The 25,733-nt window shown below is 43.6% G+C and overlaps 1 protein-coding gene across 4 annotated transcripts in view; it reads right to left on the minus strand.

The window, feature by feature from the left end:
- Window positions 1-968: 968 nt before the first annotated feature.
- The window catches only part of LOC104012737 (hsp90 co-chaperone Cdc37-like 1), a 35,561-nt gene continuing 10,796 nt past the window's right edge, over window positions 969-25,733 (minus strand). The window contains exons 2-8 of one of the 4 annotated variants that reach the window (XM_087770925.1): window positions 23,204-23,485; window positions 22,344-22,437; window positions 21,340-21,455; window positions 20,908-21,030; window positions 19,812-19,970; window positions 18,884-18,998; window positions 969-1,510 (exon numbers count right to left, since the gene is read on the minus strand). In XM_087770925.1, coding sequence (XP_087627051.1) covers window positions 18,900-18,998; window positions 19,812-19,970; window positions 20,908-21,030; window positions 21,340-21,455; window positions 22,344-22,437; window positions 23,204-23,485 — 873 coding nt within the window. In that variant the 3' untranslated portion in view covers window positions 969-1,510; window positions 18,884-18,899. Of the gene's footprint in view, window positions 1,511-8,961; window positions 9,379-16,143; window positions 17,371-18,883; window positions 18,999-19,811; window positions 19,971-20,907; window positions 21,031-21,339; window positions 21,456-22,343; window positions 22,438-23,203; window positions 23,507-25,733 lie in introns of those variants that run through there. The other 3 variants (XM_087770924.1, XM_087770926.1, XM_087770927.1) reach the window with 3 other exon arrangements.

Below are 25,733 nucleotides of genomic sequence, written 5' to 3' on the forward strand. Positions count from 1 at the left end.
AAAAACTGTCTGGATGGCTGGGCCCAAAGAGGTGTGGTGAATGGAGGTAAATCCAGTTGGCAGCCGGTCACAAGTGGTGTTCCCCAGGGCTCAGTGTTGGGGCCGGTCCTGTTTAATATCTTTATCAATGATCTGGACGAGGGGATCGAGTGCACCCTCAGGAAGTTTGCAGACGACACCAAGGTGGCCGGGAGTGTTGATCTGCTGGAGGGTAGGGAGGCCCTACAGAGGGATCTGGACAGGCTGGATCGATGGGCCGAGGCCAGTTGTATGAGATTCAACAAGGCTCAGTGCCGGGTCCTGCACTTGGGTCACAACAACCCCATGCAACGCTACAGGCTTGGGGAGGAGTGGCTGGAGAGCTGCCCGCCGGAAAAGGACCTGGGGGTGTTGGTTGACAGCCAGCTGAATATGAGCCGGCAGTGTGCCCAGGTGGCCAAGAAGGCCAATAGCATCCTGGCTTGTGTCAGGAATAGTGTGGCCAGCAGGACCAGGGAGGTGATCATCCCCCTGTACTCGGTACTGGTGAGGCCGCACCTCGAATGCTGTGTTCACTTTTGGGCCCCTCACTTCCAGAAGGACACTGAGGTGCTCGAGCGTGTCCAAAGAAGGGCAATTCTTTACGATGAGGGTTCCACCCTTGGTATGACATTGGAACAGGTTGCCCAGAGGAGTCGTGGATGCCCCATCCCTGGAAGTGTTCCAGGTCAGGTTGGATGGGGCTTTGAGCAACCCCATCTAGTGAAAGATGTCCCTGCTCATCACAGGGAGGGTTGGACTAGATGATCTTTAAAGGTCCCTTCCAACCCAAACCATTCTATGATTCTATGACACAGAGAAGATGGATCCACACTCTTCTTGGAGGTGTGCAGTGATAGGATGGGAGGCAATGGACACACATTGGAACACAGGAAATTTCAATTAGAGATTAAAAAAATTTTTTTTTATTAATCATGAGGATGGTTAAATACTGGAACAGGTTGTTGAGAGAGGTTGTGGAATCTCTGTACTTGGAGGTGTTCAAAACTCAGCTGGACAAGGCCCTGAGCAACCTGATCTAATTAGACCTCTTTTGAGCAGGAGTTTGACTAGATAACCTCTGGAGGTCCCTTCCAACCTAAATTATTATTTCTAATGTTTAATTATATACCTCTAAAAAAAAAAAAAAACAACCTAAAAATAACAGTATAAATAAGCCCAGAAAGAAAGACTGTCTGCTTCCCATATACAAATTCCAAAATAGCAATTTATATTTTTAAGTTTAAGAAGGTAAAACTTATAATTTTTACATTTACTTAGTAGGCTTACGAGCCTACTAAGTTTTCTTATTCAGTTTTTCCTTTCCCTTTTTGTTTTAACGATAAGCTGTAATAGAGAAAATTCTTAACACGGTCACTGATATCACCTTGATATAGATGCTTGCAAGTCCAACACTTTCTTCATTTACAGGTTTAATGGAGCATGTTGTTCTTCCTTGTAATGCTATGTCCCCTTCACATGTGAGCTTCCTCTGTAAGAAAAGTCAAATATTAAATTGAAACAAGCTATGCCTCAAAGACATAATAGTTATTCAGATTCACATTTCTTACTCAGTTTTGTTTTGTACATATACCAGACATTCACCTAAACATTGCCAAAAGTGAAACTAACCACCTAGAATACGATTTTGTAGTACATTCATAACATGTTTAGTCATATGATCCTAAAACTATATGTATGCTTATCATAAATGCTTATGAAAACATGCAAGCAAAATAAGATAATGAACAGTATATTATAACTGTCAATGTGTTTTGCAATATTTTTATTTTAGTGTATGCATACTAAAGTAATGAAAAGCATATTCAGTGAAATAGTGTAATTAATGGAACTGTTCATATAAGTTCAACACATACTTAGCCAATCTTAAAAACATGAAGATTCCATTTTTTTCAAGTGGATAATGAAAAAAAGAGCCTCTTCAATTCATTCTTTGCCAAACAGCATTATAGATATTTTAGGTAGAAAAATGCTTCAGTGCTTTTTGTAGGATCAATGTTTATACTACTAATTACGCACCACATATCCCAAAAGATAGGTATGCATTATAGTAAGTCATAAAAGAAGTAAAAAGAATAGATTTTCCATGGCAAATTAACAATAAAACAAGAACCAGCAAGAAAACAGAGGACTGCTCACAGATTCTCTTTCTCTAAGCAGACCATCACATTTAGCATCTTAAAGATGCAGAAAACTGCCGATATAATTTTTTCTCATTTGAAATTTTACATAAAACTTAATGAAATGCAATTATTTTAAACTTCAGTACAGGATCATTACAATTTCCCCTATTTTCCTAGTTTCCTTGGCTACCAGAGGTATAATTATTTTGGTTAATGACAATATTTTTGTAGAAAAGGGACCTATGATCACCAGCATTGTAAAAATCATATAATCTGGTGTTGAGTACAACAATATACTAATAATCAAAGCAAAGGTTGCATGACAAAAGCATTGCAGACTGTGGTGGGTTAACCCTGGTAGGCAGCTAAGCACCACACAGCCGCTTGCTCACTCTGCCCCCCCAGAGAGATGGAGGAGAGAATTGGAAGGGCAAAAGCAAGAAAAATTCATGGGTTGAGATAAAGACAGATTAATAAGTGAAGGAAAAAAACCAAAACCAAAACAAGTTATGCACAAGCAATCACTCACCAGCAACATACTGATGCCTAGCTAGTTCCCAAGCAACAGCTACTTTGGAACCCACCCCCCCAGTTTTATTGCTGAGCATGGCATTACATGGTGTGGAATATCTCTTTGGTCAGTTCAGGTCAGCTGTCCTGGCTGTGTCCCCTCCCAACCTCTTGCCCACTCCTAGCCCACTCCCTGGGAGGTGGGCAGAGGGAGTAACAAAAGTCCTTGATGCTATGCAAGCACTGTTCAGTAACAGCCAAAACACTGGTGTGTTATCAACACTGTTTTGGTCACCAATCCAAAACACAGCGCGATGTGGGCTGCTATGAAGAAAATTAACTCCATCCCAGCCAGACCCACTACACAGACAATTGGAGTTAAAAGCTAAGCCTAGCCTCATTATTCAGAAACAATAGATATGTACACATATAAAAGTCATTTTTATCTGGACTCTTAACGGCTAAAACATTTCTTTGCTTTTTCAATAGAATAGCCAATGCAACTGCTTAAGACATACTTAAGACAAGTCAAAATGACCTTTGATATGCTAGATTTAGCAGAAGGAACTAGTAAGATCTTTCCAGAACAAAACTATGGTGGCCATGAAGGATTTTAGCAAAAATGAGAACAATTACTGTGATGACAATTAATTCATTGCTCACAGATGGTACACCTGATTAAAATGTTTGTTTTGCACTTCAAAAGAAAACTACAAGGGAGTTGGGGAAAGGATAGATCTTTATGGAGGCTAGCTATCATGGAGTGACAGAAGATCTGAGACTAAAAAAAAGGCTCATTAGTTAACACTAGGGTGGGGTGGGTTTTTGTTTTGTTTTTATTAAGTTGTAAGAGACTGTACTTCTTTAAGTCAATGAAGCCAAATCCACCTGATTGGTCCTGTCACCTTTTCAATCTAGGAACTTCCTACAGAAACAAAAGAAATGCCATACAGGATTAATTCCTTCAAGACTTACACCTCTCAATGTCATTATGTGCAATGCATTATCCTGAGGGGAGGGGAAGGGGACAACAAACAATTAAAAAATACCCAAAATACCACAGGTGTTTGGAGACTTGTACCTTTCAAGGCATGAGGACACAAGATTTTTTTTTTTTTTGGTCCAATGGCACATGAGAAGCCCACTGACTCTGGATTGTCATCATGCTGAACAAGTAGCTCTCCGGTAATATCATCAATGCCCTATTAGTGTTTAAAAGCAAACATGGGTTTCTATATCTATTTAAAGAGCTGTTGTGTTATTTTCTACTGAAATTACAATCAATTACTGAAATTACAATCAATGGGAGACTTCAACTTCCCAGGCATCAACTGGGAATATCATACTGCTGTGACGAGCAGGTCTTGGAAATTCTTGAAGTTTGTGGGAGATAACTTCTTGTCACAAGTACTCTATGAGCCAACTAGGAAAGAGGCCCTCCTAGGCTTGTTGTTTGTGAATAGAGAAGGACTCGTGGGAGATGTGATGGTAGGTGGCTGTCTTGGCCACAGTGATCACAAAATGGTTGAGCTTAAAATTTTCAGTGTAATGAGAAAAAAGGACAGCAGAGTTGCTACCCTGGACTTCAAGAGAGCAAACTTTAAGCTATTCGGGGAGCTACTTAGCAGAGTCCCCTGGGAATCTGCTTTTGAGGGCTTAGGAGTCCACGAGTGCTGGTCAGTTTTTAAGAACCACCTTTTAGAAGCACAGGAGCAGGCAATTCCAGTGTGTCAGAAGTCAAGCAAGCGGGGCAGAAGACCAACTTGGCTGAAGAGGGAACTCCTCGAGGAGCTCAAGAGGAAAAAGAAATTGTATGATCTCTGGAAGCAAGGACAGGCTTCGCAGGAAGATTCCAGAGCCATGGTTCATATATGCAGGGAGAAGGCACGGAAGGCCAAAGCTCAACTAGAGTTGAAACTGGCCAGTGTTGTGTCAGACAACAAGAAGGGATTTTTTACGTACCCTAATAGCAAGAGGAGGTCTAAGGAAAACATTGGACCGATACTTGTTGAAGATGGTCAGCTGACTAATAGGGATGAAGAAAAAGCAGAGGCATTCAATACTTTTTTCCCCTCAGTCTTTAATAATACTGATAGACCTTGGGCTGCCTGGTCCTCTGAGTCAGACGACCACGACTGCTGGAGCAGTGACTTTCCATTTGAGGACACTGAAATTGTAAGGTACCAGCTGTATCAGCTGAATGGTCACAAGTCCACGGGGCCTGATGGGATTCATCCCAGAGTACTGAAGGAGACAGAGGATGTTACGGCAGGGCCCCTCGATCATCTACCAGAGATCGTGGCACAGTTCAGCCAAGAGGTGAGATTACCAGGCAAGTTTGTGGTGATGAAGCGGGTCCAAGGTCAAGGCAGGAAGCCAATCCACAAGTCAGGATCAGCTCAAATGATTGCTGTGCAGGTCCATGGTGACAAGTCAGGTCAGACCTGGAAGTCAGGTCTCCAGTGTAGTAGGGGCCTCCTCCAGTGTAGTAGGGGCCTCCCAGTGTAGGCCCAGGACTGATTTTAAATGGGCTCCTGGGCCCAAGGGCAGAAGATGTGGGTGGAGGCCCGAGTTGAGGCAGGTTGGAACTATGTAGACAGAACCTTCATACATGAAGGAACAGAAGGGTGTCTAAAATTGTTCCAGTGGGTTCATGAATACTGGCAGGTGAGTAAGAGATTGACCTGACCTTTGTATGACAAAACTGAAATGGGGAATAGAACTTGATGAACATTTGGTTGGAAGTTAGGCTGTGGAAGAGATATCATACAGTGGCAACTGCACACAAAAAAATTACATAAAAGCCAACAGAAGAGTTTTTTTCATGACTGAACAAATAAAGGTAGGATCCTAACATGGCAGCTATGGCAACTCTAACTGCACCTTTCAATTCCAATTTGTTAGAAATGCCTAACATGATTACTGAGCTTGAAATTGTTGAAACAGCAATGATGTCCCAAGAAATGGTTTATTGCTGGCATAGCAGAAGTCATTAAAACTCAGTTCAGTAGCAATCAGTGGAATGAAATTTTGCTCTTGCTTAGACCCACTCCGCTCATTCGAGTCATTGTGCAAATAACAGAATTTGGCCGACCAGTGTCATAAGGGACTCTTGGTTACTTCATACATATTAATCAAAAACTTGTATGTGTATTAATGCACATTGATAAGATCACACACACACCCCTCCCCGAACTTTCTCAAGGCTAAACAGTCCCAGTTCTCTTAGCCTCTCCTTGTATGAGAGTTGCTCCAGTCCCTTAATCATCTTCATGGCCTTTTGCTGGACTCACCCCAGGATGTCCATGTCTTTCTTGTAGTGGGAGCCAAGAACTGGACACAGTACTCCAGATGTGGTATCATCAGTACTGAACAGAAGGGAAGAATCACCTTCCTCAACCTGCTGGCTATGTTCTTCCTGATGCAGCCCAAGATGCTGTTGACCTTCTTTGCTGCAAGGGCACAGTGCTGGGTCATGTTCAACTTGCTGTCCACCAGGATCCCCAGGTCCTTCTCTGCAAAGCTGCTTTCCAGCTGGTTGGCATCAAACTTGTTCTGGTGCATGGGGTTCCTCCCCAGGGGCAGGACTTGGAATTTCCCTTTGTTGAACTGCATGAGGTTCCTGTCAGCCTATTTCTCCAGCCTGTTGAGGTCCCTTTGAATCACAGCACAACCATTAGGTGCATCCACCACTCTTTCCAGTGCTCCCAGGCCTCTGGCTGCTGAGAGTGCCTTGGGCGTCTGCCTGGGACCAGGGACAGTGGTGACCTCACATGTAAGAGATGTGCTCTGGTTGAGGCGCTGAGTTGCCAGGTAAAGGAGCTACAGGAAGAGGTAAGCAGGATGCACACCATCAGGGAAAATGAAGAGATTGACAGAGTCTTTGCAGAAAGATCTTCCTTTCACCTCCTAGCAAGGGAGATGAAGGTCAGCAAGAAAGATTTCTCTCACTGGGAGGAGTGGCTGATACACCAGAGGGTCATGCTGCCATCCAGAGGGACCTTGACGGGCTGGAGAAATGGGCTGACGAGAACGTCATAGAATCATAGAATCATAGAATGCTTTGGGATGGAAGGGACCTTTAAAGGTCATCTAGTCCATCCCCCCTGCAATTGGCAGGGACATCTACAACTAGATCAGGTTGCTCAGAGCCCCATCCAGCCCGACCTTGAGTGTTTCCAAGGACGGGGCATCTACCACCTCTCTGGGTAACCCAGTCCAGTGTTTCACCACCCTCATCGTAAAAAATGTCTTCCTTATCTCTAGTCTGAATCTACCCTCTTTTAGTTTAAAACTATTACCCCTTGTCCTATTGCTACTGGCCCTGCTAAAAAGTCTGTCCTCATCTTTCTTATAAGCCCCCTTTAAGTATTGAAAGGCCGCAATAAGGTCTCCCTGGAGCCTTCTCTTCTCCAGGCTGAACAACCCCAGCTCTTTCAGCCTTTCCTCATAAGAGAGGTGTTCCAGCCCTCTGATCATTTTTGTGGCCCTCCTCTGGACCCTCTCCAACTGGTCTATGTCCTTCTTGTACTGAGGACCCCGGAGCTGGATGCAGTACTCCAGGTGGGGTCTTGCCAGAGCAGAGTAAAGGGGCAGAATCACCTCCCTCGACCTGCTGGCCATTCTTCTTTTGATGCAGCCCAGGATACGGTTGGCCTTCTGGGCTGCAAGAGCACATTGCCGGCTCATGTCCAGCTTTTCGTCTATCATCAGTACCCCCAAGTCCTTCTCTGCGTGGCTGCTCTCAATCCCTTCATCCACCAGCCTGTATTGATACCAGGGATTGCCCCGACCCAAGTGCAGGACCCTGCACTTGGCCTTGTTGAATCTCATGAGGTTCACACAGGCCCATTTCTCCAGCCTGTCCAGGTCCCTCTGGATGGCATCCCATCCCTCAGGCGTGTCGACTGCACCACTCAGCTTGGTGTCGTCTGCAAACTTGCTGAGGGTGCACTCGATCCCGCTGTCTGTGTCATTGATGAAGATATTCAACAGCACTGGCCCCAATACGGACCCCTGAGGGACACCACTCATCACTGTTCTCCATCTGGACATTGAGCCATTGAACACTACCCTCTGGATGCGACCATCCAGCCAATTCCTTATCCACCAAACAGTCCGCCCATCAAATCCATATCCTTCCAATTTAGAGAGGAGGATATTGTGGGGGACCGTGTCAAAGGCCTTACTTCATGAAGTTCAACAAGGGGAAGTGCCAAGTCCTGCCCCTGGGAAGGAACAACCCCATGCACTTGTACATGCTGGTGGCCACCCAGCTGGATGGGTGCCTTGGCTACCAGAGGTATAATTATTTTGGTTAATGACAATATTTTTGTAGAAAAGGGACCTATGATCACCAGCATTGTAAAAATCATATAATCTGGTGTTGAGTACAACAATATACTAATAATCAAAGCAAAGGTTGCATGACAAAAGCATTGCAGACTGTGGTGGGTTAACCCTGGTAGGCAGCTAAGCACCACACAGCCGCTTGCTCACTCTGCCCCCCCAGAGAGATGGAGGAGAGAATTGGAAGGGCAAAAGCAAGAAAAATTCATGGGTTGAGATAAAGACAGATTAATAAGTGAAGGAAAAAAAACAAAACCAAAACAAGTTATGCACAAGCAATCACTCACCAGCAACATACTGATGCCTAGCTAGTTCTCAAGCAATCGATTCTCACGCACACAATCATACAATAGGCCTAATAAAGGCACCTCTTAGAATCTCTCGAGAGTCTGGTATGTGCAGATAAAGGTACCCATCAAAAATTTCCCTCGAGTGCTGTGAAATACTCACTTCAAATGATTGTCTCAACGGGCGAAGATTGAACCTCAAGTTGTGGATGCCCCATCCCTGGAAGTGTTCAAGGACAGGTTGGATGGGGCTTTGAGCAACCTGATCTAGTGAAAGATGTCCCTGCCCATGGCAGGGGAGTTGAACTAGATGATCTTTGAAGGTCCCTTCCAACCCAAACCATTCTATGATTCTGTGAAGCTCCATCACAAGTATGCTGGTTAGGCAACCAGGTTAGTACCTGGTTAGGTACTTTTAGTCCTTAAAGACCTGACAGCTTTCCTTAGCTCCTTTGCCCTTTGGAGCTGCTGCCCACGGGATCCCACTTTCCGATTTCCTGAATAAGCCAAAATATGCTGTGAATTCCAGAAGATTTCTGGAGAGCATCAGGTATGCCTTCTTGATACAGGTACTAGATGAACCAACCAGGGATGATGCACAGCTGGATCTGTGTGGTGGGCTGACCTTGGCTGGCCGCCAGGTGCCCACCAAGCCGATCTATCACTCCCCCTTCTCAACAGGACACGGGGAGAAAATAAGATGGAAAAGCTCATGGGTTGAGATAAGGACAGGGAGATCACTTACCAATTAGCGTCACAGGCAAACCAGGTTTGACTCGTGGAAAATAAATTTAACTTATTTCCAATTAAAATAGATTTGGGTAGTGAGAAACAAAGACAAAAAGTTAAACAACATTTTCCCCCCACCCACCCCCTTTTTTCCGTCTCAGCTTCGCTCCTTCATTCCCAACTGTGCCTCTTTCGTCCGTCCGCCCCCCCCGAGCAGTGCAGGGGGGGGTTACAGTCAGTTCGTTCGTTTGTCAGTTTCCCCTGCTCCAGCGTGGGTCATCTCCATGAGCTGCAGTCCTTCAGGACAAACCTGCATGGGTCCTCTCCACTGGCTGCAGTCCCTCAAGAAAAAAAAAAACAACACTGTTTGAGCGTGAGTTCCCATGGGCTACAGTTCCTGTAAGGAGAACCTGCTCCTGTGTGGGCTCTCCATGGGCTGAAGCTTCCTTCAGGAAATATCCAACTGCTCCAATGTGGGGACCGCCGTGGGCTTCAATGTGGATATCTGCTCCAGTGTGATCTCTTCCATGGGCTGCAGGGGAATATCTGCTCTGGCACCTGGAGCACCTCCTCCCCCTCCTTCTTCTCTGACTTTGGTGTTCGCAGAATTGTTTCTCGTGCTTTTTTTTCCCCTCAGTCCTCACTGCCTGCGCAGTGTTTTGCCCTTTCTTAAATATCTTTTCACAGAGGCCACCCCTGCAGTCCCCCACCCGGCTACCAAAACCTTGCCACATACACCCAATATAAATCCAAACTTTTATTCAAAGTGGATCTTTAAATCTGGTCTGGTTTGTAAATAACATGGGTAACATTAGAATAGTAATAGATCACCATAGAAAGGCTTGTGGATAATTATCCCACCCAAATAAACTGATCAGAAAAAATTTTTTTTCAACATCCTAAAGTGACTGTATTTATTTGTGTTCCCACATATTCCACCTTCATTCTATTCTACCAAAAGCGAATCCCTAAGGTAAGTCGGTTGCAGAAAAAGTGTGTATTTATTAATTTTTGATTGATTATAGTTTTTCCTGACTTCAGTAGCCCTCCGGAGGAAAAAATGCATCTAGTCCCACAGCAAGAGATAGGCCTAAACTATTATTACTAGTAATAAAATACTTTACAGTTAACTGTAGTTACTAGAACTACTTCAAAGCAACTCAATTGTACTCAGTTCACTTGTTTGAACTGATGCATCCTTGGGTACTTCTATGATCTTTGAGGTTTTGTCACGACCTAAAGGGTTACCCAGCCTGCGGGTGTGTAGCGATCGCGACTGTGGGTTCATAGGATTCCATAATACACAAGAACACAGAGGCTTTTATCCTCTAAATGTCTCTATTACAGATTACCACAAATACCGCACAAATCACCACTAGCAAGTATACCTATGACTAATAAAATGAATATATATATATATATCAAGCCATTACAAATTACTATCAGCAATCAACAATACCAACAATCAATATTATAGCAGCAACCAATAACAGCAACAACCAAGTAGGTATATACTATTACAGGTTACTACAAACTTATCCTTAGTGAAGCAAACTTATCAATATCCTGGTTTCAGGTGGGATAGAGTCAATTTTCTTCCTAGTAGCTGGTATAGTGCTGTGTTTTGGATTTAGGATGACAATAATGTTGATAACACAACGATGTTTTAGTTGTTGCTAAGCAGTGTTTATACTAGTCAAGGACTTTTCAGCTTCCCATGCTCTGCCCGGTGCACGAGAAGCTGGGAGGGAGCACAGCCAGGACAGCTGACCCAGACTGGCCAAAGGGCTATTCCATACCATATGACGTCATGCTCAGCATATAAAGCTGGGGGAAGAAGAAGGAAGGGGGGACGTTCGGCATGATGGTGTTTGTCTTCCCAAGTAACCGTTACACGTGATGGAGCCCTGCTTTCCTGGAGATGGCTGAACACCTGCCCGCCAATGGGAAGTAATGAATTTCCTTGCTTTGCTTGCGTGCGCGGCTTTTGCTTTACCTATTAAACTGTCTTTATCTCAACCCATGAGTTTTCTTACTTTTACTCTTCCGATTCTCTCCCCCATCCCACCGGAGGGAGTGAGCGAGCGGCTGTGTGGTGCTTAGTTGCCGGCTGTGGTGCAATATAAAAGCAGATATACTTATGATAGGTTACTTATATGGATAATACTGGTATCAAGTGAATTAGTTCTCAGAAGGGGCCAAACCATCCCAGAAGTGGGAGAACAAACCGAACTGCCCCCAGAAGTGGGCCCAGAGGGGGACCAATAAAATATAAAAGAAAGTTCATGCAGAGATCTCGACCTGTTTAGGAAAAGGGAAAGTACGTGCAGCACAGGAAGTTCTCAGAGAGAGGAGCTCCATTTTGGATAAAAATTAAGTCATTTTTATATCACAGAGACATAAGAGGGCGTGGGACATACTTTTTGGAACAGCCAATAGATGCTGTTAATTTCTGGTTTTCACCTGGAACAGCCAATAGATGATGATGTTTTCTGTTCTTTCAGACCAATTTTTATTTTTTCAGACTGTTTTCCTGTTCTTGCAGTTAGATCAGCCAATGGCAGTTACCGATTCCTACTTCCTCAGGATGTTTTTCCCTTTTTCCAGACTATTTTTCACCTTTTCAGGCAATAAATTGCTGTTACAGTTCCATGTTTATGCTCTTATCAATGGGATCTCAGGATGTCTCTGGTTTCAAGGTACCCAGCTGTACTTCAAGGATGCTTTGGGTTCACAGGCCTAGTTCCCAGGCTCACAGTTCCCAGGCTGGCAGGCAATTTCTTCTGTTCAGTAATTTCCCCCTTCTGACCAGGTCACCTTTATGGCTGCTCATGTCAGGTGTAATAACTACAGTATTTGGCCCACTCAGAATTATTTGGTGCATTGAGAGTCTTGCAGAAGATAGATATTGTATTTGAGGAGTTAGTGATCTTGAGCAAGCCGCGTCAGCCATATTAGGCCTAGTAACCTGTATGTTAGCATGAGTGACTGCTATATAGCCCTATGTATGTAACAATGCCAGAGAACATGGGACTCTTCCAAGCAGATCTTTGAAGAGGCCAAAGTCTGCTCTCCTGAAGTCCAGGGTTGTGATCTTGCTTTTTGCCCTCCTCCCTGCCCTCAGGATCCTGAACTCCACCATCTCATAATCACTGCAGCCAAGGCTGCCTTTGACCTTCACCCATAAGCTCTCGGTTGAATGCAGAAAGGTTTTATGCACAAGGAGAGACAAGCTACAAAGGTAGATTAAAGAAATATTGCCTGGGCATGTAGTCAGGAAAGCCGACTGTGGTGGGTTGACCTTGGCTGGCTGCCAGGTGCCCACCGAGCTGCTCGCTCACTACCCCTCCTCAGCAGGACAGGGGAAGAAAATAAGATGAAAAAAAGCTCGTGGGTCAAGATAAAGACAGGAAGATTGCTCACCAATTACCATCATGGGCAAAACAGACTTGACTTGGGGAAGATTAATTTAATTTATTGCCAATTAAAAATAGAGTAGGATAGTGCGAAGCAAAGACAAAACTGAAAACACCCCCCTCCCTTCTTCCCAAGGTCAACTTCATTCCTTTGTTCCTGACTCTTCTGTCTCCTCCTCCCCATCTTCAAGAACTACTCCAGTGTGGTTACGTTCCATAGGGTGCAGTCTTTCAGGAACAGATTGCTCCCGCGTGGGTCCCCCACAGGCTGCAGTTCCTGCCAGAAAACCTGCTCCTGCATGGGCTCCTCTTCATGGGCTGCAGTTCCTGCCAGGAGCCTACTCCAGCGTGGGCTCTCCACAGGCTGCAGCTTCCTTCAGGGCACATGCACCTGCTCCGGCGTGGGGTCCTCCATGGGCTGCAGTGTGGATATATGCTCTGAGGTGGTCCTCCATAGGCTGCAGGGGGACAACCTGCTTCACCATGGTCTTCTCCATGGGCTGCAGGGGAATCTCTGCCTCGAGCACCTCCTCCTCCTTCTCTGATCTTGATGTCTTCAGGGTTGTTTCTCTCACATTTTTCTCACTCCTCTCTCACAGCAGCTGTGCAACATTTTTACCCTTTCTTAAATATGTTTTCACAGAGGCACCACCAGCTGCACTGATTGGCTCATCTTTGGCCAACGGTGGGTCTGTTTTTGGAGCTGGCTGGAACTGGCTCTGTCTGATATGAGGGCAGCCGCTGGTCTCTTCTCACAGAGGCCACTCCTGCAGCCCCCCCCCCCCCGCTACCAAAACCTTGCCACGTAAACTCAATACACCAACGCTCACCTGAACTTTAGACTTGCAAGGCACATCAAGGGCAAAAAGAAGAGCTTCTACTGTAGGAAATATTGTAGCAACATTGTATCAAGAATGTGGCAAATATCAATGTGAGACCTTATAGGAGGGGAAGGTGATTTTATTTAAAATAAAAACTGAAACAAAACAAGTGTCAGTCACAGTCTCATACTCACAAGCAGCACAGTAAGTGTCCCAAGAAGTCTGTCCAGCAGTCAGGCACCCGTCAGGGTCCTGAGTGCACTTAATGGCCCTGACCAGCCTCAACTGAGGTTTCCACCCACACCCCCTACCCATGGGCCCAGGAGCTCCATTTAAGCTCAGCCATGAGCCGTGGGTCTTCTGTCCCTGCCTGAGCTACGTTGTAGAAGTGCCTGTCTCCAGCTCAGCCACAGCCATGGCTGTGCCAGGATATGGCCCCCATTGAACTGGACCCTGAGCCGCGGACTGACTTCCTGGCTTCACCTCAGACCTGCCCCATCATCATGAACTTGCCTGATGATCTAGACTCTTGGTTGACCCTGGCTACCCTTCTCGGGTCTGCCTTGGTTGGGTATTGTGGGACTGGGCCCTGGCTGGCAAGGCCTCTACCCTGCTGGCCTTGTTATCATGCCTAGCTCCTTGCTCCCCATCCCTTAGGGAGCAGCTAGCCCTCCTTGCTCCCTGACAGCACCAGGGCTATGCATGTTCAAGCCATCCATCCAGCAGGCAGGCAGCAAGATGCCAGATGTTAGATGATGACATGGAGGACAAGGGATGCCAGCTGTCAAGTCCTTCTAATGTATCCTGGGTTATTCTTAGGTTAGTGACCATGTGCAGGTTTTGGATATGCTTTTTTGTACCCTTTTGGAGCTGACAGTGATCAGTGTCTCCACCCTATCCCACCCCTGTGATGGATCTGGATACTGGGGTTTATTTAAGAAACAACGAAATTAGAGCTTTTTACCCTACTTGGTTCTCTTACACACTCACTCACTCTCCCCCCCACCCCAGCAGTACATTCACTATGTCTCTACTTCCCTTCCCATCAGGAAGATCACTGCTGGTCCAGGAAGGTTGAGCGGAAAGTCATGTTGGTTTTGTGCTGTGCAGCTGCTCCCAGTTACCAGTCTCAGGCAGGCCAAGGTTCCTGCATGTCCCCCCTGCATTTGTCTCCACGCATCTCCCTGATCTCCCCCACTTCCAGGATCTTTCCTCCAGCCAGGATCTTCACCTTCTTCTGTCCAGGCCCCCTTCTTCTTTTTGGTAACCCAAGCCCCTAGTTTTCCCAATTTAAATAGTCTATGTGCAGAAGCACAACACATGATCAGGCTCCTACCTAATTGGTGGTTCTGTCTCTGAATTGGAGGATTCAGGACGTGACACTTTTGTTTAGTCCAGGTGTTAGTTATCAAAATTTACAACCAGCCTGTACTGGTTGCAGCTAGCAAGTGGCAGGCTTGTGCCTGAGAGTTCTAAAGTTCAGTTTTGGACATTCACCCCCACACAGTTATCTGCGGCCTGTCAGCATTCACAATTTAAGCTCAGAATTTTTTATGCCTACCACAATGAGTCATCAGGATTTGTTCACTGTTCTTCGTTTCCAGATCCGGATGTCTTCTGTAATGGCTGGTAGATGTGCTGGGGTCTTGATGACCTGCTAATCTGGGTGCCATTAACACATGCAATTCTGAGAGCCCCTGTCCTGCTGCGTGTTCCTTCTGGTGTCTCCACACACAGAGGTTCCCATTCATTCTCTATTCACGCTAATCTTAGCCTTTCTATCAAAACTCTCTATGCTACTGCTACAATAGTAGTAAAAGGCTGACCAAGGAAAAACTGGGACCATTGCTGAATAGGGCGGATGATTTAGTGACAGTGGACACAGATAAGGTTGAGGCACTCGGTGCCTTCTTTGCATCAGTCTTCACTAGCAAGGTCTCCCAGGCCTCTGTGCTTAGTGAAAGGGTTCAAGGAGGAGAACTACCAGCAGTGGATGAGGATCGAGTCAGAGGTTATTTGTGAGAACTCTACCCATACAAGTCTATGAGACGTGACAGGATGCATCCAAGGGTGCTGAGAGAGCTGGCTGATGTCCTTGTAAGGCCATTCCATACCATCTCTGAAAAGTCATGGCTGTGTCATTGGAAAGGGGGAGGTTCCTGATGACTAGATGAAGGCAAATGTTGCATCCATCTTCAAAAATGGCCAAAAGGACAATCTGGGGAACTACAGACTGGTCAGCCTCACTTCAGTCCCTGAGAAAATCATGGAGCAAGTCCTCTTGGAAAACAGTTCCAGGCACATGAAGGAGAAGGCTACTGGAAACAGTCATCATGGATTTACCAAAGATAAATCATGCCTGACCGACCTGATCGCCTACTTTGATTAAAATAGTTATGGTTGTGGACATTTACCTTGACTTCATCAAGGTTTTTGACACTGTCTCCCACCCTATTCTTGTATCCAAGTTAGTATGTTATGGTCTGGATGGGGGGGGGGAAGGGGGGACAACTAGATTGGTGAAAAACTAGTTGGATGATTGAGCTCAAAGGATAGTGGTTGATAGGTCATATTCTAGCTGGAGGCCAGTGACAAGCGGAGTACTGCAGGGGTCTGTCCTGGAACCTGTCCTGTTGAACATCTTTGTCAATGACCTGAAGGTGGCAACAGAGTGCACTCTTGTCAAGTTTGCAGGTGATGCTCTTAAGGACAGGGCTGCCATTCAGAGAGACCTAGACAGGCTGGAGGAATGGGCCCATGGGAACCTCGTATAATTCAACAAGAACAAGCACCTAGTCTTGCACCTGGGAAGGAAGAACCCCTTGCAAAGATACAGGCTGGGGACTGCCTGGCTGGGGAGCAGCTCTGCTGAAAAGGATATGGGAGCTCTTGATAGACAGCAAGCTGAACATGAGCCAGCAGTGTGCCCTGGCAGCAAAGGCTGCCAACAGCATCCTGGGCTGTATTAACAGTAGCATAGCCATTAGATCGAGGAAAGTGATGATCCCCCTTTACTTAGTACTCATTAGACCACATCTGGAATAATGTGTCCAGTTTTGGGCCCCGTACAATACAGGAAAAACATTGATCAACTGGAGCACGTCTAGTGGAGGGCCACTGAGATCATCAGGGGCTTGGAGCACGTGGTCTATGAGGAGAGGCTGAGTCAACTGGTCTTTTCCAGCCTGAAGAAGAGAAGGCTTTGGGGGGGACCTAACAGTAGCCTTCCAGTACCTACAAGGAGGCTATCAAGAAGGCAGAGCCAGGCTATTCACAGTGGTGCATGGTGGGAGGATGGGAGTCAACAGGCATAAGTGGAAACAAGAGATGCCCTGACTGGATAGAAGGAGAAACTTTTTCACTATGAGGATGGTCAAGCGTGGGATCAAGGTGCCCAGAGAGGTTGTGCAGTCCCCATCCTTGGAGGTTTTCAAGACCAGACTGGATAAAGTCCTGAGCAACCTGGTCTAACCCCATAGCTGACCCTGCTTTGAGCAGGAGATTGGACTAGAGACCTCCTGAGGTCCCTTCCAATTGGAATTTTACTATGATCCTATATTAAGGAAAGTTAAGTCCTGTTGTGTTCTCTTCCTCTCTGGAATGCCTGTGAAATACTTAACTGGGTTCAGTAGTCGAGAAATATATTTCGTTATCTGCAGTTTGCAGCTGAGACAGCTGCTGCCTTTGCAGATGTAGGGAAAACACATAAGATATTTGTTATCACAAGGAGCTAGTGGCCTTGGACAAAGGTCTGGCAACATGTTTAGTGCTAGTTTGCTCTGTATAAGGAAGGGACATAAAAACAGCACATGATGGAATAAAAGTGGGGAAGCCCCTGTCAGCTTGAGCCTCGGTACAGACAGGACTACGCAGCATGCTGTACACCAGAAGAGAGATCCATCTGATGCCATCACCTTGGGGCTCCTGGTATCAGAAGGGATGTAAGACACCATCTAATTCAATTACTATCATCAGTTCCATATAGCTTCTGGTTTTGTGTCAATAAACATCATCTTTTGTTCACATCCTGGATGTGGCGTGTTGTTTCCTTGAATCCTCGTTGTCTGCCCAATAGCTAGACAGAACAGCAGATAACCTGAGGATAAAGCACAAGTGTTCCAGACAGTAGTACTAGGGCCAAGAAAGGAGCTTCCATCAGCTCATCTATTGCTCATTTTTTACTAATACTTATCCCACTGTATACTACAACAGACTTAGACTTCACTATATCATAATTAGAGCCTACAAGAAAAAATAGCTAGTGTTGCATAACAGCTAGTTTGCCTGTGTCAGCAACTGCGGGTAGGCTCTATGAGAACTAGTTATACAAACTCATTTGCTTGGGTTAGTCAAACTATTATTCTAAAATGCATTCCAAACCCTGTGTGCGATCAGAGGAATGCAGCAGAGGGCCAAGTAAACAACAGAAGATCTGGCTCAAGGAGTATACAAATAATAGACTCCTGTAAAAACATGTGAAGCAAACATTTATACTGATAGTTGAGGTACAGACTCTCCCTTGAAATAGCTCAGCTACAGAGTACATGTTTATGGACAGAGCTGCTATAGAAGCAGCAAGTTTGAAAAGTTTGGTAGAAATTTTGGATTGCAGAGGCTCTGACACCGGGCTTGTTCTGGGAATTGGACCTAAGATTCTAAAACAGGAGGCTTTTAAAGATCTTCCTATTTCTCAGTACTTAAGTTGATAATTTCAGAAATAATTCACTTAATAAAAAGAGCTTTAGTTTAGCAGTGTATGAAATACCTGCCAAAACCTGACTTGCAAATGCTTGGCTCTTGACTGTGATCAAGCTTTTTGTTGAAAGCAGAGTCTCATCCCACCCACTGTACCTGAAGGTCCTCTTTTGTTCTCTTCATCTAATACTTTTCACCTCATTACAGATCTAGCTTTAAAAAATTAGTTTTAAAAATTTAGTTAATTTAAAGTAAAGAAGTCTTAAAAACGAAAAAGAAAGTTTCTCAGTGACCATACAACCCAAAGTTCATATGTAAGCAATTGTTAGTTGGGGGGGGGGGGGGGGGGGAGGAGGAGGAACAACACACAAGATTTTTTTATGAAAGCAAAATGTAACATTTAAATCCTCTTCGAAAAGGTAGAGAGCCACTGTTTTAATTGACGCCATCCAGATCTGCAGTACTGATGTCATACCAATTTATTGCTATTAATGATAAAACCAGGTTTAAGAGCTATACCAGCAATATAGCAGGAGTGTAATTGTGATCTCCAATATTCATAGAATAAGACATACCCATATCTAATACCAATAGCAGATTCCACCAGAAATCTATCACTTATTGTAAACATTGTCTTTGTGCAATTTCTTTTTCATACTTTAATTCCCAAAATCATGAAAGGCAAATTTAGTAGCATAAAACACATCCAGTTTCACTTTTGGCAATGAGAACCCCATTCTCCATAGACAACCAAAAACCTAGCAGCACATTTTCAAACATTATTACAAGTATTTCTGGATTACCCTCCCTCTAAATCCCCCCTCGAAGCACCAAAAATAAAGTGCAGTACCCATAAAAATGTGTCAATAAAATAGCCACATTCTTTTCTTTGTTATAAGAAAAAAGTACTTTGCCTCAGTCTTAACAGTGCTATACTGTGTCCATCATTTTGGGTTCTTCATCTTTTTGTAGCACTGAGTTTAAATTGCAGACACTTCTGTTTATGCAACCTTGTAGATCATTTGCATTCTACAACAAATGAAGAATTGAAAGCTTAATCTCAATACATACATACACTTACAGAGAACTAAGTCAAGCTCTTTATTTTGTCTGTCTTAAGATGAGATAAGTTCGTAATAAAATATAATTTCTTAACCCCCACTACCCCCCTGACAGTATTATCATAATGTGAATGTCAAGAAGCTTCTTTAAATTTAGCTAGCATACTGTCACCTTATTGTGCATTTACTTAGGGTTCAGTTACCAGATCTTACCAAACAGGTACCTTGACCAAATTTATTTCTAAGTAAGTACTTTAAATTGTGTCTCCTTCCCCAACATCCAGCTTCTAAAGGCCCTTAAAATTTTCTCTTCAGCCCAAGATGTGATCATCACTAACACTGAAACCAAACACCCCAGTGTTCCAAGATAAAGATAAAAACAAGGGCAGAATATCATAACACAGTGTAAATTTTCCTTAGACTTGACTACCTGTAGATTTCCATTAATGGGATTAGTCATTTTCAGTTGAAAACTCATTTCACCTCCTGTGATACAAAGTATATTTAATCTAGTACCTGAACAGGTTAATGATGCAATTTTCCATTTAGTACAATTATTCAAGGGCACTGAACTAATATATGCCTTTTGACACTATAAATTGTGAGAGCTCTGAGAAACAATCTCTCTTGAGTATTGATAATAGTGCACGTTAGAACCGACAGTGCTCCAAGTATAGAGAGGCCTATTCCTAGATCTCAAAAAGCACATCTTCTCAAGAGTGTAGCAAAAATCTATTCCTAATAGGGTCGTTATATTCATGTCTGGAAGTAAAAAGCCTACCTGTGACAAAGACTCCAGTCCTTCTACAATACCAGTATAGACACTGGGATTCTGTACTAATGTAGCTTGAAAGCCTTGAGACTGTGAACAGATTCTCACTCTTGATTTGAATGCTTCAAGCTCAGTTTTAAAAGCTTCCAAATAGCCTTCTTCCCCTGCCTGTAAAGAGAAGAGTGAAATATTTTTCATCTCAGCCAGATTTACTTCTAGTTGTAAGCATACATACTGCTAAAAAGAAGCCTTACAGTAACGCATATTATACTCATTGAAGGATAATGGTTCGGACAAGTCAATAACAATATTAGTACCAGTCAGCTTAAAAAGAAGATTCAGGTATGCTGGGTTTTGTTTGTTTGTTTTAAAGAGAGACTTTAGCATTTGATGAGTATAGGAACTGAGTTATTCATTCATCTGAGAACATGTAAGAACAAAACAAATATAATTTTAACCCTTCCTTTATTCCATCTCAGAAGCCAATATCCTTAAGAGAAAAGGTACTCATGGCAGCACTCAATTCAAAAGCAAAGCATGAATTAAAGTGGGTGTCAACTTAAGTCCTTAAGGCAGCATTAAGATCAGCATGACTTGATTCTTCAGTCTTGTATAACTTAATATAGAACCTGCATCAAACCGCAGCTTCAGTCTTCTCGCATCTCTCTCCCCCTCTCCCTCTCTCAGCATTCCAGAGCTAACTATGAATGACTAAAGAGAAACAGACTCCAAATTGGGCCCTGCCATGAACTGCATAGAGAGGCATTATGATAAGCGAAATAGGACGCTCAGTCCTTAGATACATTCATGTTTGCCGCTGTAATTTAGGAGGTAGTTCACTATTCCACACTCCTGTAGTTCCCATGCTACGTTCTGCTTTCCCTCTGGCCTAACAAGAATCCATGGAACTTCCATTCTCAAGATCAGAATTACACAAAGCATTCATCCTAGAATGAACTGCCAACAAAACAACACTTGCCCATAAGCTTGATTCAGTCAGTAACATATTTAACCTCCAACTGTCAGGAAGAAAGCTCCTTCAGAACACTGATCCCTTGCAAGGGTATCAAGAGTTTCTCTCAGTGTTATACAAGTTCTGACTTACTTTGGCTTTTTGGAAAAATAGACGAAAACAGCCTCTTGGATCCACATTACAACTTCTGGCCATTTCTATAATAAACTGCATCACAACTGCTTGGTGTGCTATTTGTTCCATCAGAGCTCTTTTCTGAAAAGAGAAATTACATAATTACAGAAAATATCTTTAAAAGTATAACTCTATATAAAATTCAGCAACATCTTTGCATTTGATTCCTAAAGAGAAAAGAACTGATGCTGACAGAAGCAAAGGGACTGTTAATTAGCTGAGACTAGATCTAATGTAGTAATGTGTTTTGGAGGCTTCCTTCAATAGGATAACATGGACATGGAAAGACAGGGAGAAAAGTAATTAAATGGCTCATCAATTTGGACAGCTTTTCTGTAGTGTAAGTGGGAAACTGCATACTTTTAAGCAGTTTAAAGGTCTTCCTAGTACCTGTTCAGCTTCTAGATGAAAACACCATAAGATGAGATATTTAGCTGTTTCTTCACATACGAGATATGGGTGGTCAGACAAAAATCTTTGACTGTCATCCCATCTGCCCAGCATACCTGATTAAAAAAAAAACAAAACCATGAATTAACACATTCAATATGAAGAAGTGCTTTAATGCAGTGAAGACGTTATTCAAATTTACATACTACTACAATTTCCTTCACACTTCATTGTTACCTCAGAAGAACAGCATGCAAATAAAACTGAACTCAATTTTTTTGTTGTTTTTAAAACACCTCCCAATGCTGAAAGAGCATTACCAATAAGATATGCTCAGACTGTAAAGATACTGAAATATAGTTAGCTGCTACTGTTAAGATCTTTTTTTATTGTATCTCTGGCAGTGTTAAAAACAGGTTAACTGTAAATGGTTTTCACACACTGTAACAAAGTAGTATCTATTTGTTAAGAATTTGAATAAAAGATCGGTTCCATCTCTACATAGTCTTAACAGCTGTTTTGCAGATATTTACCTTTTATCATTCATCCCCCTCATGGATTAACAGACAGCAAACCCCCAGCTATTTATAGGAGGCAGGTACAGATAGTCCCAGGCACTTTTACATGCAGGAATTGCATCTCCATTAATGTCCCTATCATTTCCCATGGAACAGCAGAAAAAGTTGCTAGAATTTTAATTTTCATGACTTGAAAACCTTTTTTAGTTCTGTGTTGACTCAAGAAGTTCTCACTGATCATAGGAACCAACAGGCTTCTGCGATTTACTGTTTCCTTTACTTTGAAATGGTTATTTGTTACGATGCCACATCTCCTGTCCTGAGAAACAAGAATCTAGATACTCTCCTTGCCAGATGTTTCATTTGTTAACATCCATTTTGTACAAAAACAACAACAACAACAATAATAATAATGAAAAAAAGAAACAGACCTACACAAATTCTACAGGAGGTTAAACTGCAAAATGTTGGAAGCAACATACTTACCAAAGTATCTAATCTTTTGTTCATGCTTCTGTATAAATGATTTAGATATATCTTCATCTTCTACTTCTTTTCTTTTATATTGACTAATAAAACTCTAAAGAGGAGAAAAAACTATCATAGAATCTCCACATATACCTTTTTTGAACTATGGGATTATTTTAATTCATTACTATTTAAAGGGCAATGTTCTAGTTTTAAGCATAGCCCAGCAAACACGTATGTATACACTTAACGTACCCAAGAAGGTTATTTACCAAAACACAGCTCGTCTAATTAATAATAGGGTAAAAAATGCTTTATCATATTCTTCTTCTGAGCAATAATCTATCTCAAAGTTCTACGCACTAGTAGGAACTTACTGATCTATAAACAGAAACATCTACGCCATCTAGCCCTGATGAAGCTAACTCAGTGGAATTATGAAAAACGATGCATTAACGGTTCAGATTCAAGTTAAGTGCTGAAAACAAAACTGGCATTTACTATGAAGACAGTTTGTGCTAAAATAATCTGTATTAAGAAATTCATGTTATTAGAGGCAAACTGTGCATGTTTCAAATGTGAGAATTTGGCATAACAAAGAAGCAAACTTCATGTGAAGAACTATTGCTCATCCTTGTTTTTAGCAACAGTTGCTATAAAGGACAAATATAAGTTCTGATTCCGAATTAAAGGAGAAGTGTCATACACATTCGTGATATCAATGCAACATGTCCCCTTTAATAGGGCAAAATAAGAAAGAAAAACATTCAACACATTACAATAAACACTATACTAGATATAGAAAACACTCAAGATGAGAAATAAATGGAATAAAAAAGGCTTATAATTGTTTTCATACACATTTATACATGTCATACCTTATTAAATACCTCCTTACTAAAAGAATCTGTATTCCATAGATTCTGTCTTTCCCTCTGTATTAGCGCTTCTTCTTTTCTTCTCCACTCTTCCTCTCTCTGTCTCAGTTCTGAAGCTTCAGTCTGTGCTTTGGCATATTCCTGATCCGTGGATTCCGAATTATGCAGTGCTAAACTACCAAGTTTCTGCTGGGCTTCTGCTAGATTCCATTTGGATTCTACAGAGCTCTTCACAAACTCTTTTTGTTTTTGACAGATTAATTCAATCCCTTGACCATAGGTCTGTGCGGAAAACAAAACATGCTGTTGATGGAAGGAAAACTGATAGAATTTATGAAGCATATAGAAACAGGCTTTGACTCCCAAATAGAACACTGAGATGGAAGGCATCTTAAAAGCAATATTATATGCACAACGGTGACTAAACATGATACTGTGCAGCTAGATGATTTTTAAAGGAAACTTCTACTTCAGGCTTTCTAAACTTAATTGAAAGATATTTACAGAATCATGGATCCAAGTACTGCCACCAGTAATGCAATCTCCAGACTGCATATCATAAAATTCTTTTGTAGATGAAAGGATTTTCCTCACTCCCCTCTGGCTATCTTTATTCTGCAAAATTAACAATAGCCAAAAATAGCAGAATACTTCTAAGACATACTTCTGAGAAGAAAGCATCTGCTTTATGATGCCAAATCATAACAACAGAGTAACTATTACTACCTACCTTCCAGCATGGATTAATATTACTGTGGTGGGTTGACCTTGGCTGGCTGCCAGGTGCCCACCAAGCCGCTTTCTCACTACCCCTCCTCAGCAGGACAGGGGAAGAAAATAAGATGAAAAAAAGCTCATGGGTCGAGATAAAGACAGGAAGATCGCTCACCAATTACTGTCATGGGCAAAACAGACTCGAATTGGGGAAGATTAATTTCATTTATTGCAAATTAAAAATATAGTAGGATGGTGAGAAACAACCATGGCACTGGTGAGGCCGCACCTCAAGTACTGTGTTCAGTTTTGGGCCCCTCACTACAAGAAGGACACTGAGGTGCTGGAGCGTGTCCAAAGAAGGGCAATGAAGCTGGTGAAGGGTCTAGAGAACAAGTCTTACGAGGAGCGGCTGAGGGAACTGGGGTTGTTTAGCCTGGAGAAGAGGAGGCTGAGGGGAGACCTTATCGCTCTCTACAGCTACCTGAAAGGAGATTGTAGCGAGGTGGGGGTCGGTCTCTTCTCCCAAGTAACAAGCGATAGGACGAGAGGAAACGGCCTCAAGGTGCACCAGGGGAGGTTTAGGTTGGATATTAGGAAAATTTCTTCACTGAAAGCGTTGTCAAGCATTGGAACAGGCTGCCCAGGGAAATGGTTGAGTCCCCATCCCTGGAGGTATTTAAAAGATGTGTAGATGTGGTGCTTAGAGACATGGTTTAGTGGTGGACTTGGCAGTGCTAGGTTAACGGTTGGATTCGATGATCTTAAAGGTCTTTTCCAACCTAAACGATTCTATGATTCTATGATTCTAAAGACAAAACTGAAAACACATTCCCCTCCCCCTTCCCAAGCTCAAATTCACTCCATTGTTCCCAACTCTTCTGTCTCCTCCTCCCTGTCCTGAGTGGCACTGGGGGGATGGGGAATGGGGGTTGCGGTCGGTTTGTAACAGTTCCTCTCTGGCGCTCCTTTCTCCTCACACCTTTCCCCTGCTCCAGTGTGGGGTCCTTCTCATGGACTGCATTTCTTCAAGAACTGCTACAGTATGGTTCTGTTCCACAGGGTACAGTCCTTCAGGAAAAGACTGCTCAAACGTGGGTCCCCCACGAGCTGCAGCTCCTGCCAGGACCCTGCTCCAGCACGGGCTCTCCACCAGCTGCAACTTCCTTCAGGGCAATCCACCTGCTCCAGTGCAGTATCCTCCATAGGCTGCAGTGTGGATATCTGCTCCAGCACGGTCCTCTCCACAAGCTGCAGGGAATACCTGCTCTGGCATGTGGTCTTCTCCATGGGTTGCTGGGGGATAGCCTGCTTCACCATGGTCTTCTCCACAGGCTGCAGGGGAATCTCTGCTCTGGCACATGGAGCAACTCCCCCTCTTCTTTCTTCTCTGACCTTGATGTCTTCAGGGTTGTTTCTCTCACATTTTTTCCTCACTCCTCTCTCTTACAACTGCTACACAGTATTTTTTTGCCCTTTCTTAAATATGTTTTCACAGAGGTGCCACCAGCTTCGCTGATTGGCTCAGCTTTGGCCTGCAGTGGGTCCATTTTGGAGCTGACTGGAACTGGCTCTGTCCGACATGAGGGCAGCCCCTGGTCTCTTCTCACAGAGGCCACTCCTGCAGCACCCCTGCTACCAAAACCTTGCTATGTAAACCCAGTACAATTACTGAATGCATGTCCTAGGGCCAGCAGGACCAGGGAGGTGATAGTGCCCCTGTACTCGGCACTGGTGAGGCCGCACCTCGAGTACTGTGTTCAGTTTTGGGCCCCTCACTACAAGAAGGACATCGAGGTGCTGGAGCGTGTCCAGA

The sequence above is a fragment of the Nipponia nippon genome, unplaced genomic scaffold (assembly GCF_047370975.1).
Source record: "Nipponia nippon isolate SJK-2023a ecotype South Korea unplaced genomic scaffold, ASM4737097v1 scaffold_34, whole genome shotgun sequence".
Lineage (NCBI taxonomy): Eukaryota > Metazoa > Chordata > Aves > Pelecaniformes > Threskiornithidae > Nipponia > Nipponia nippon.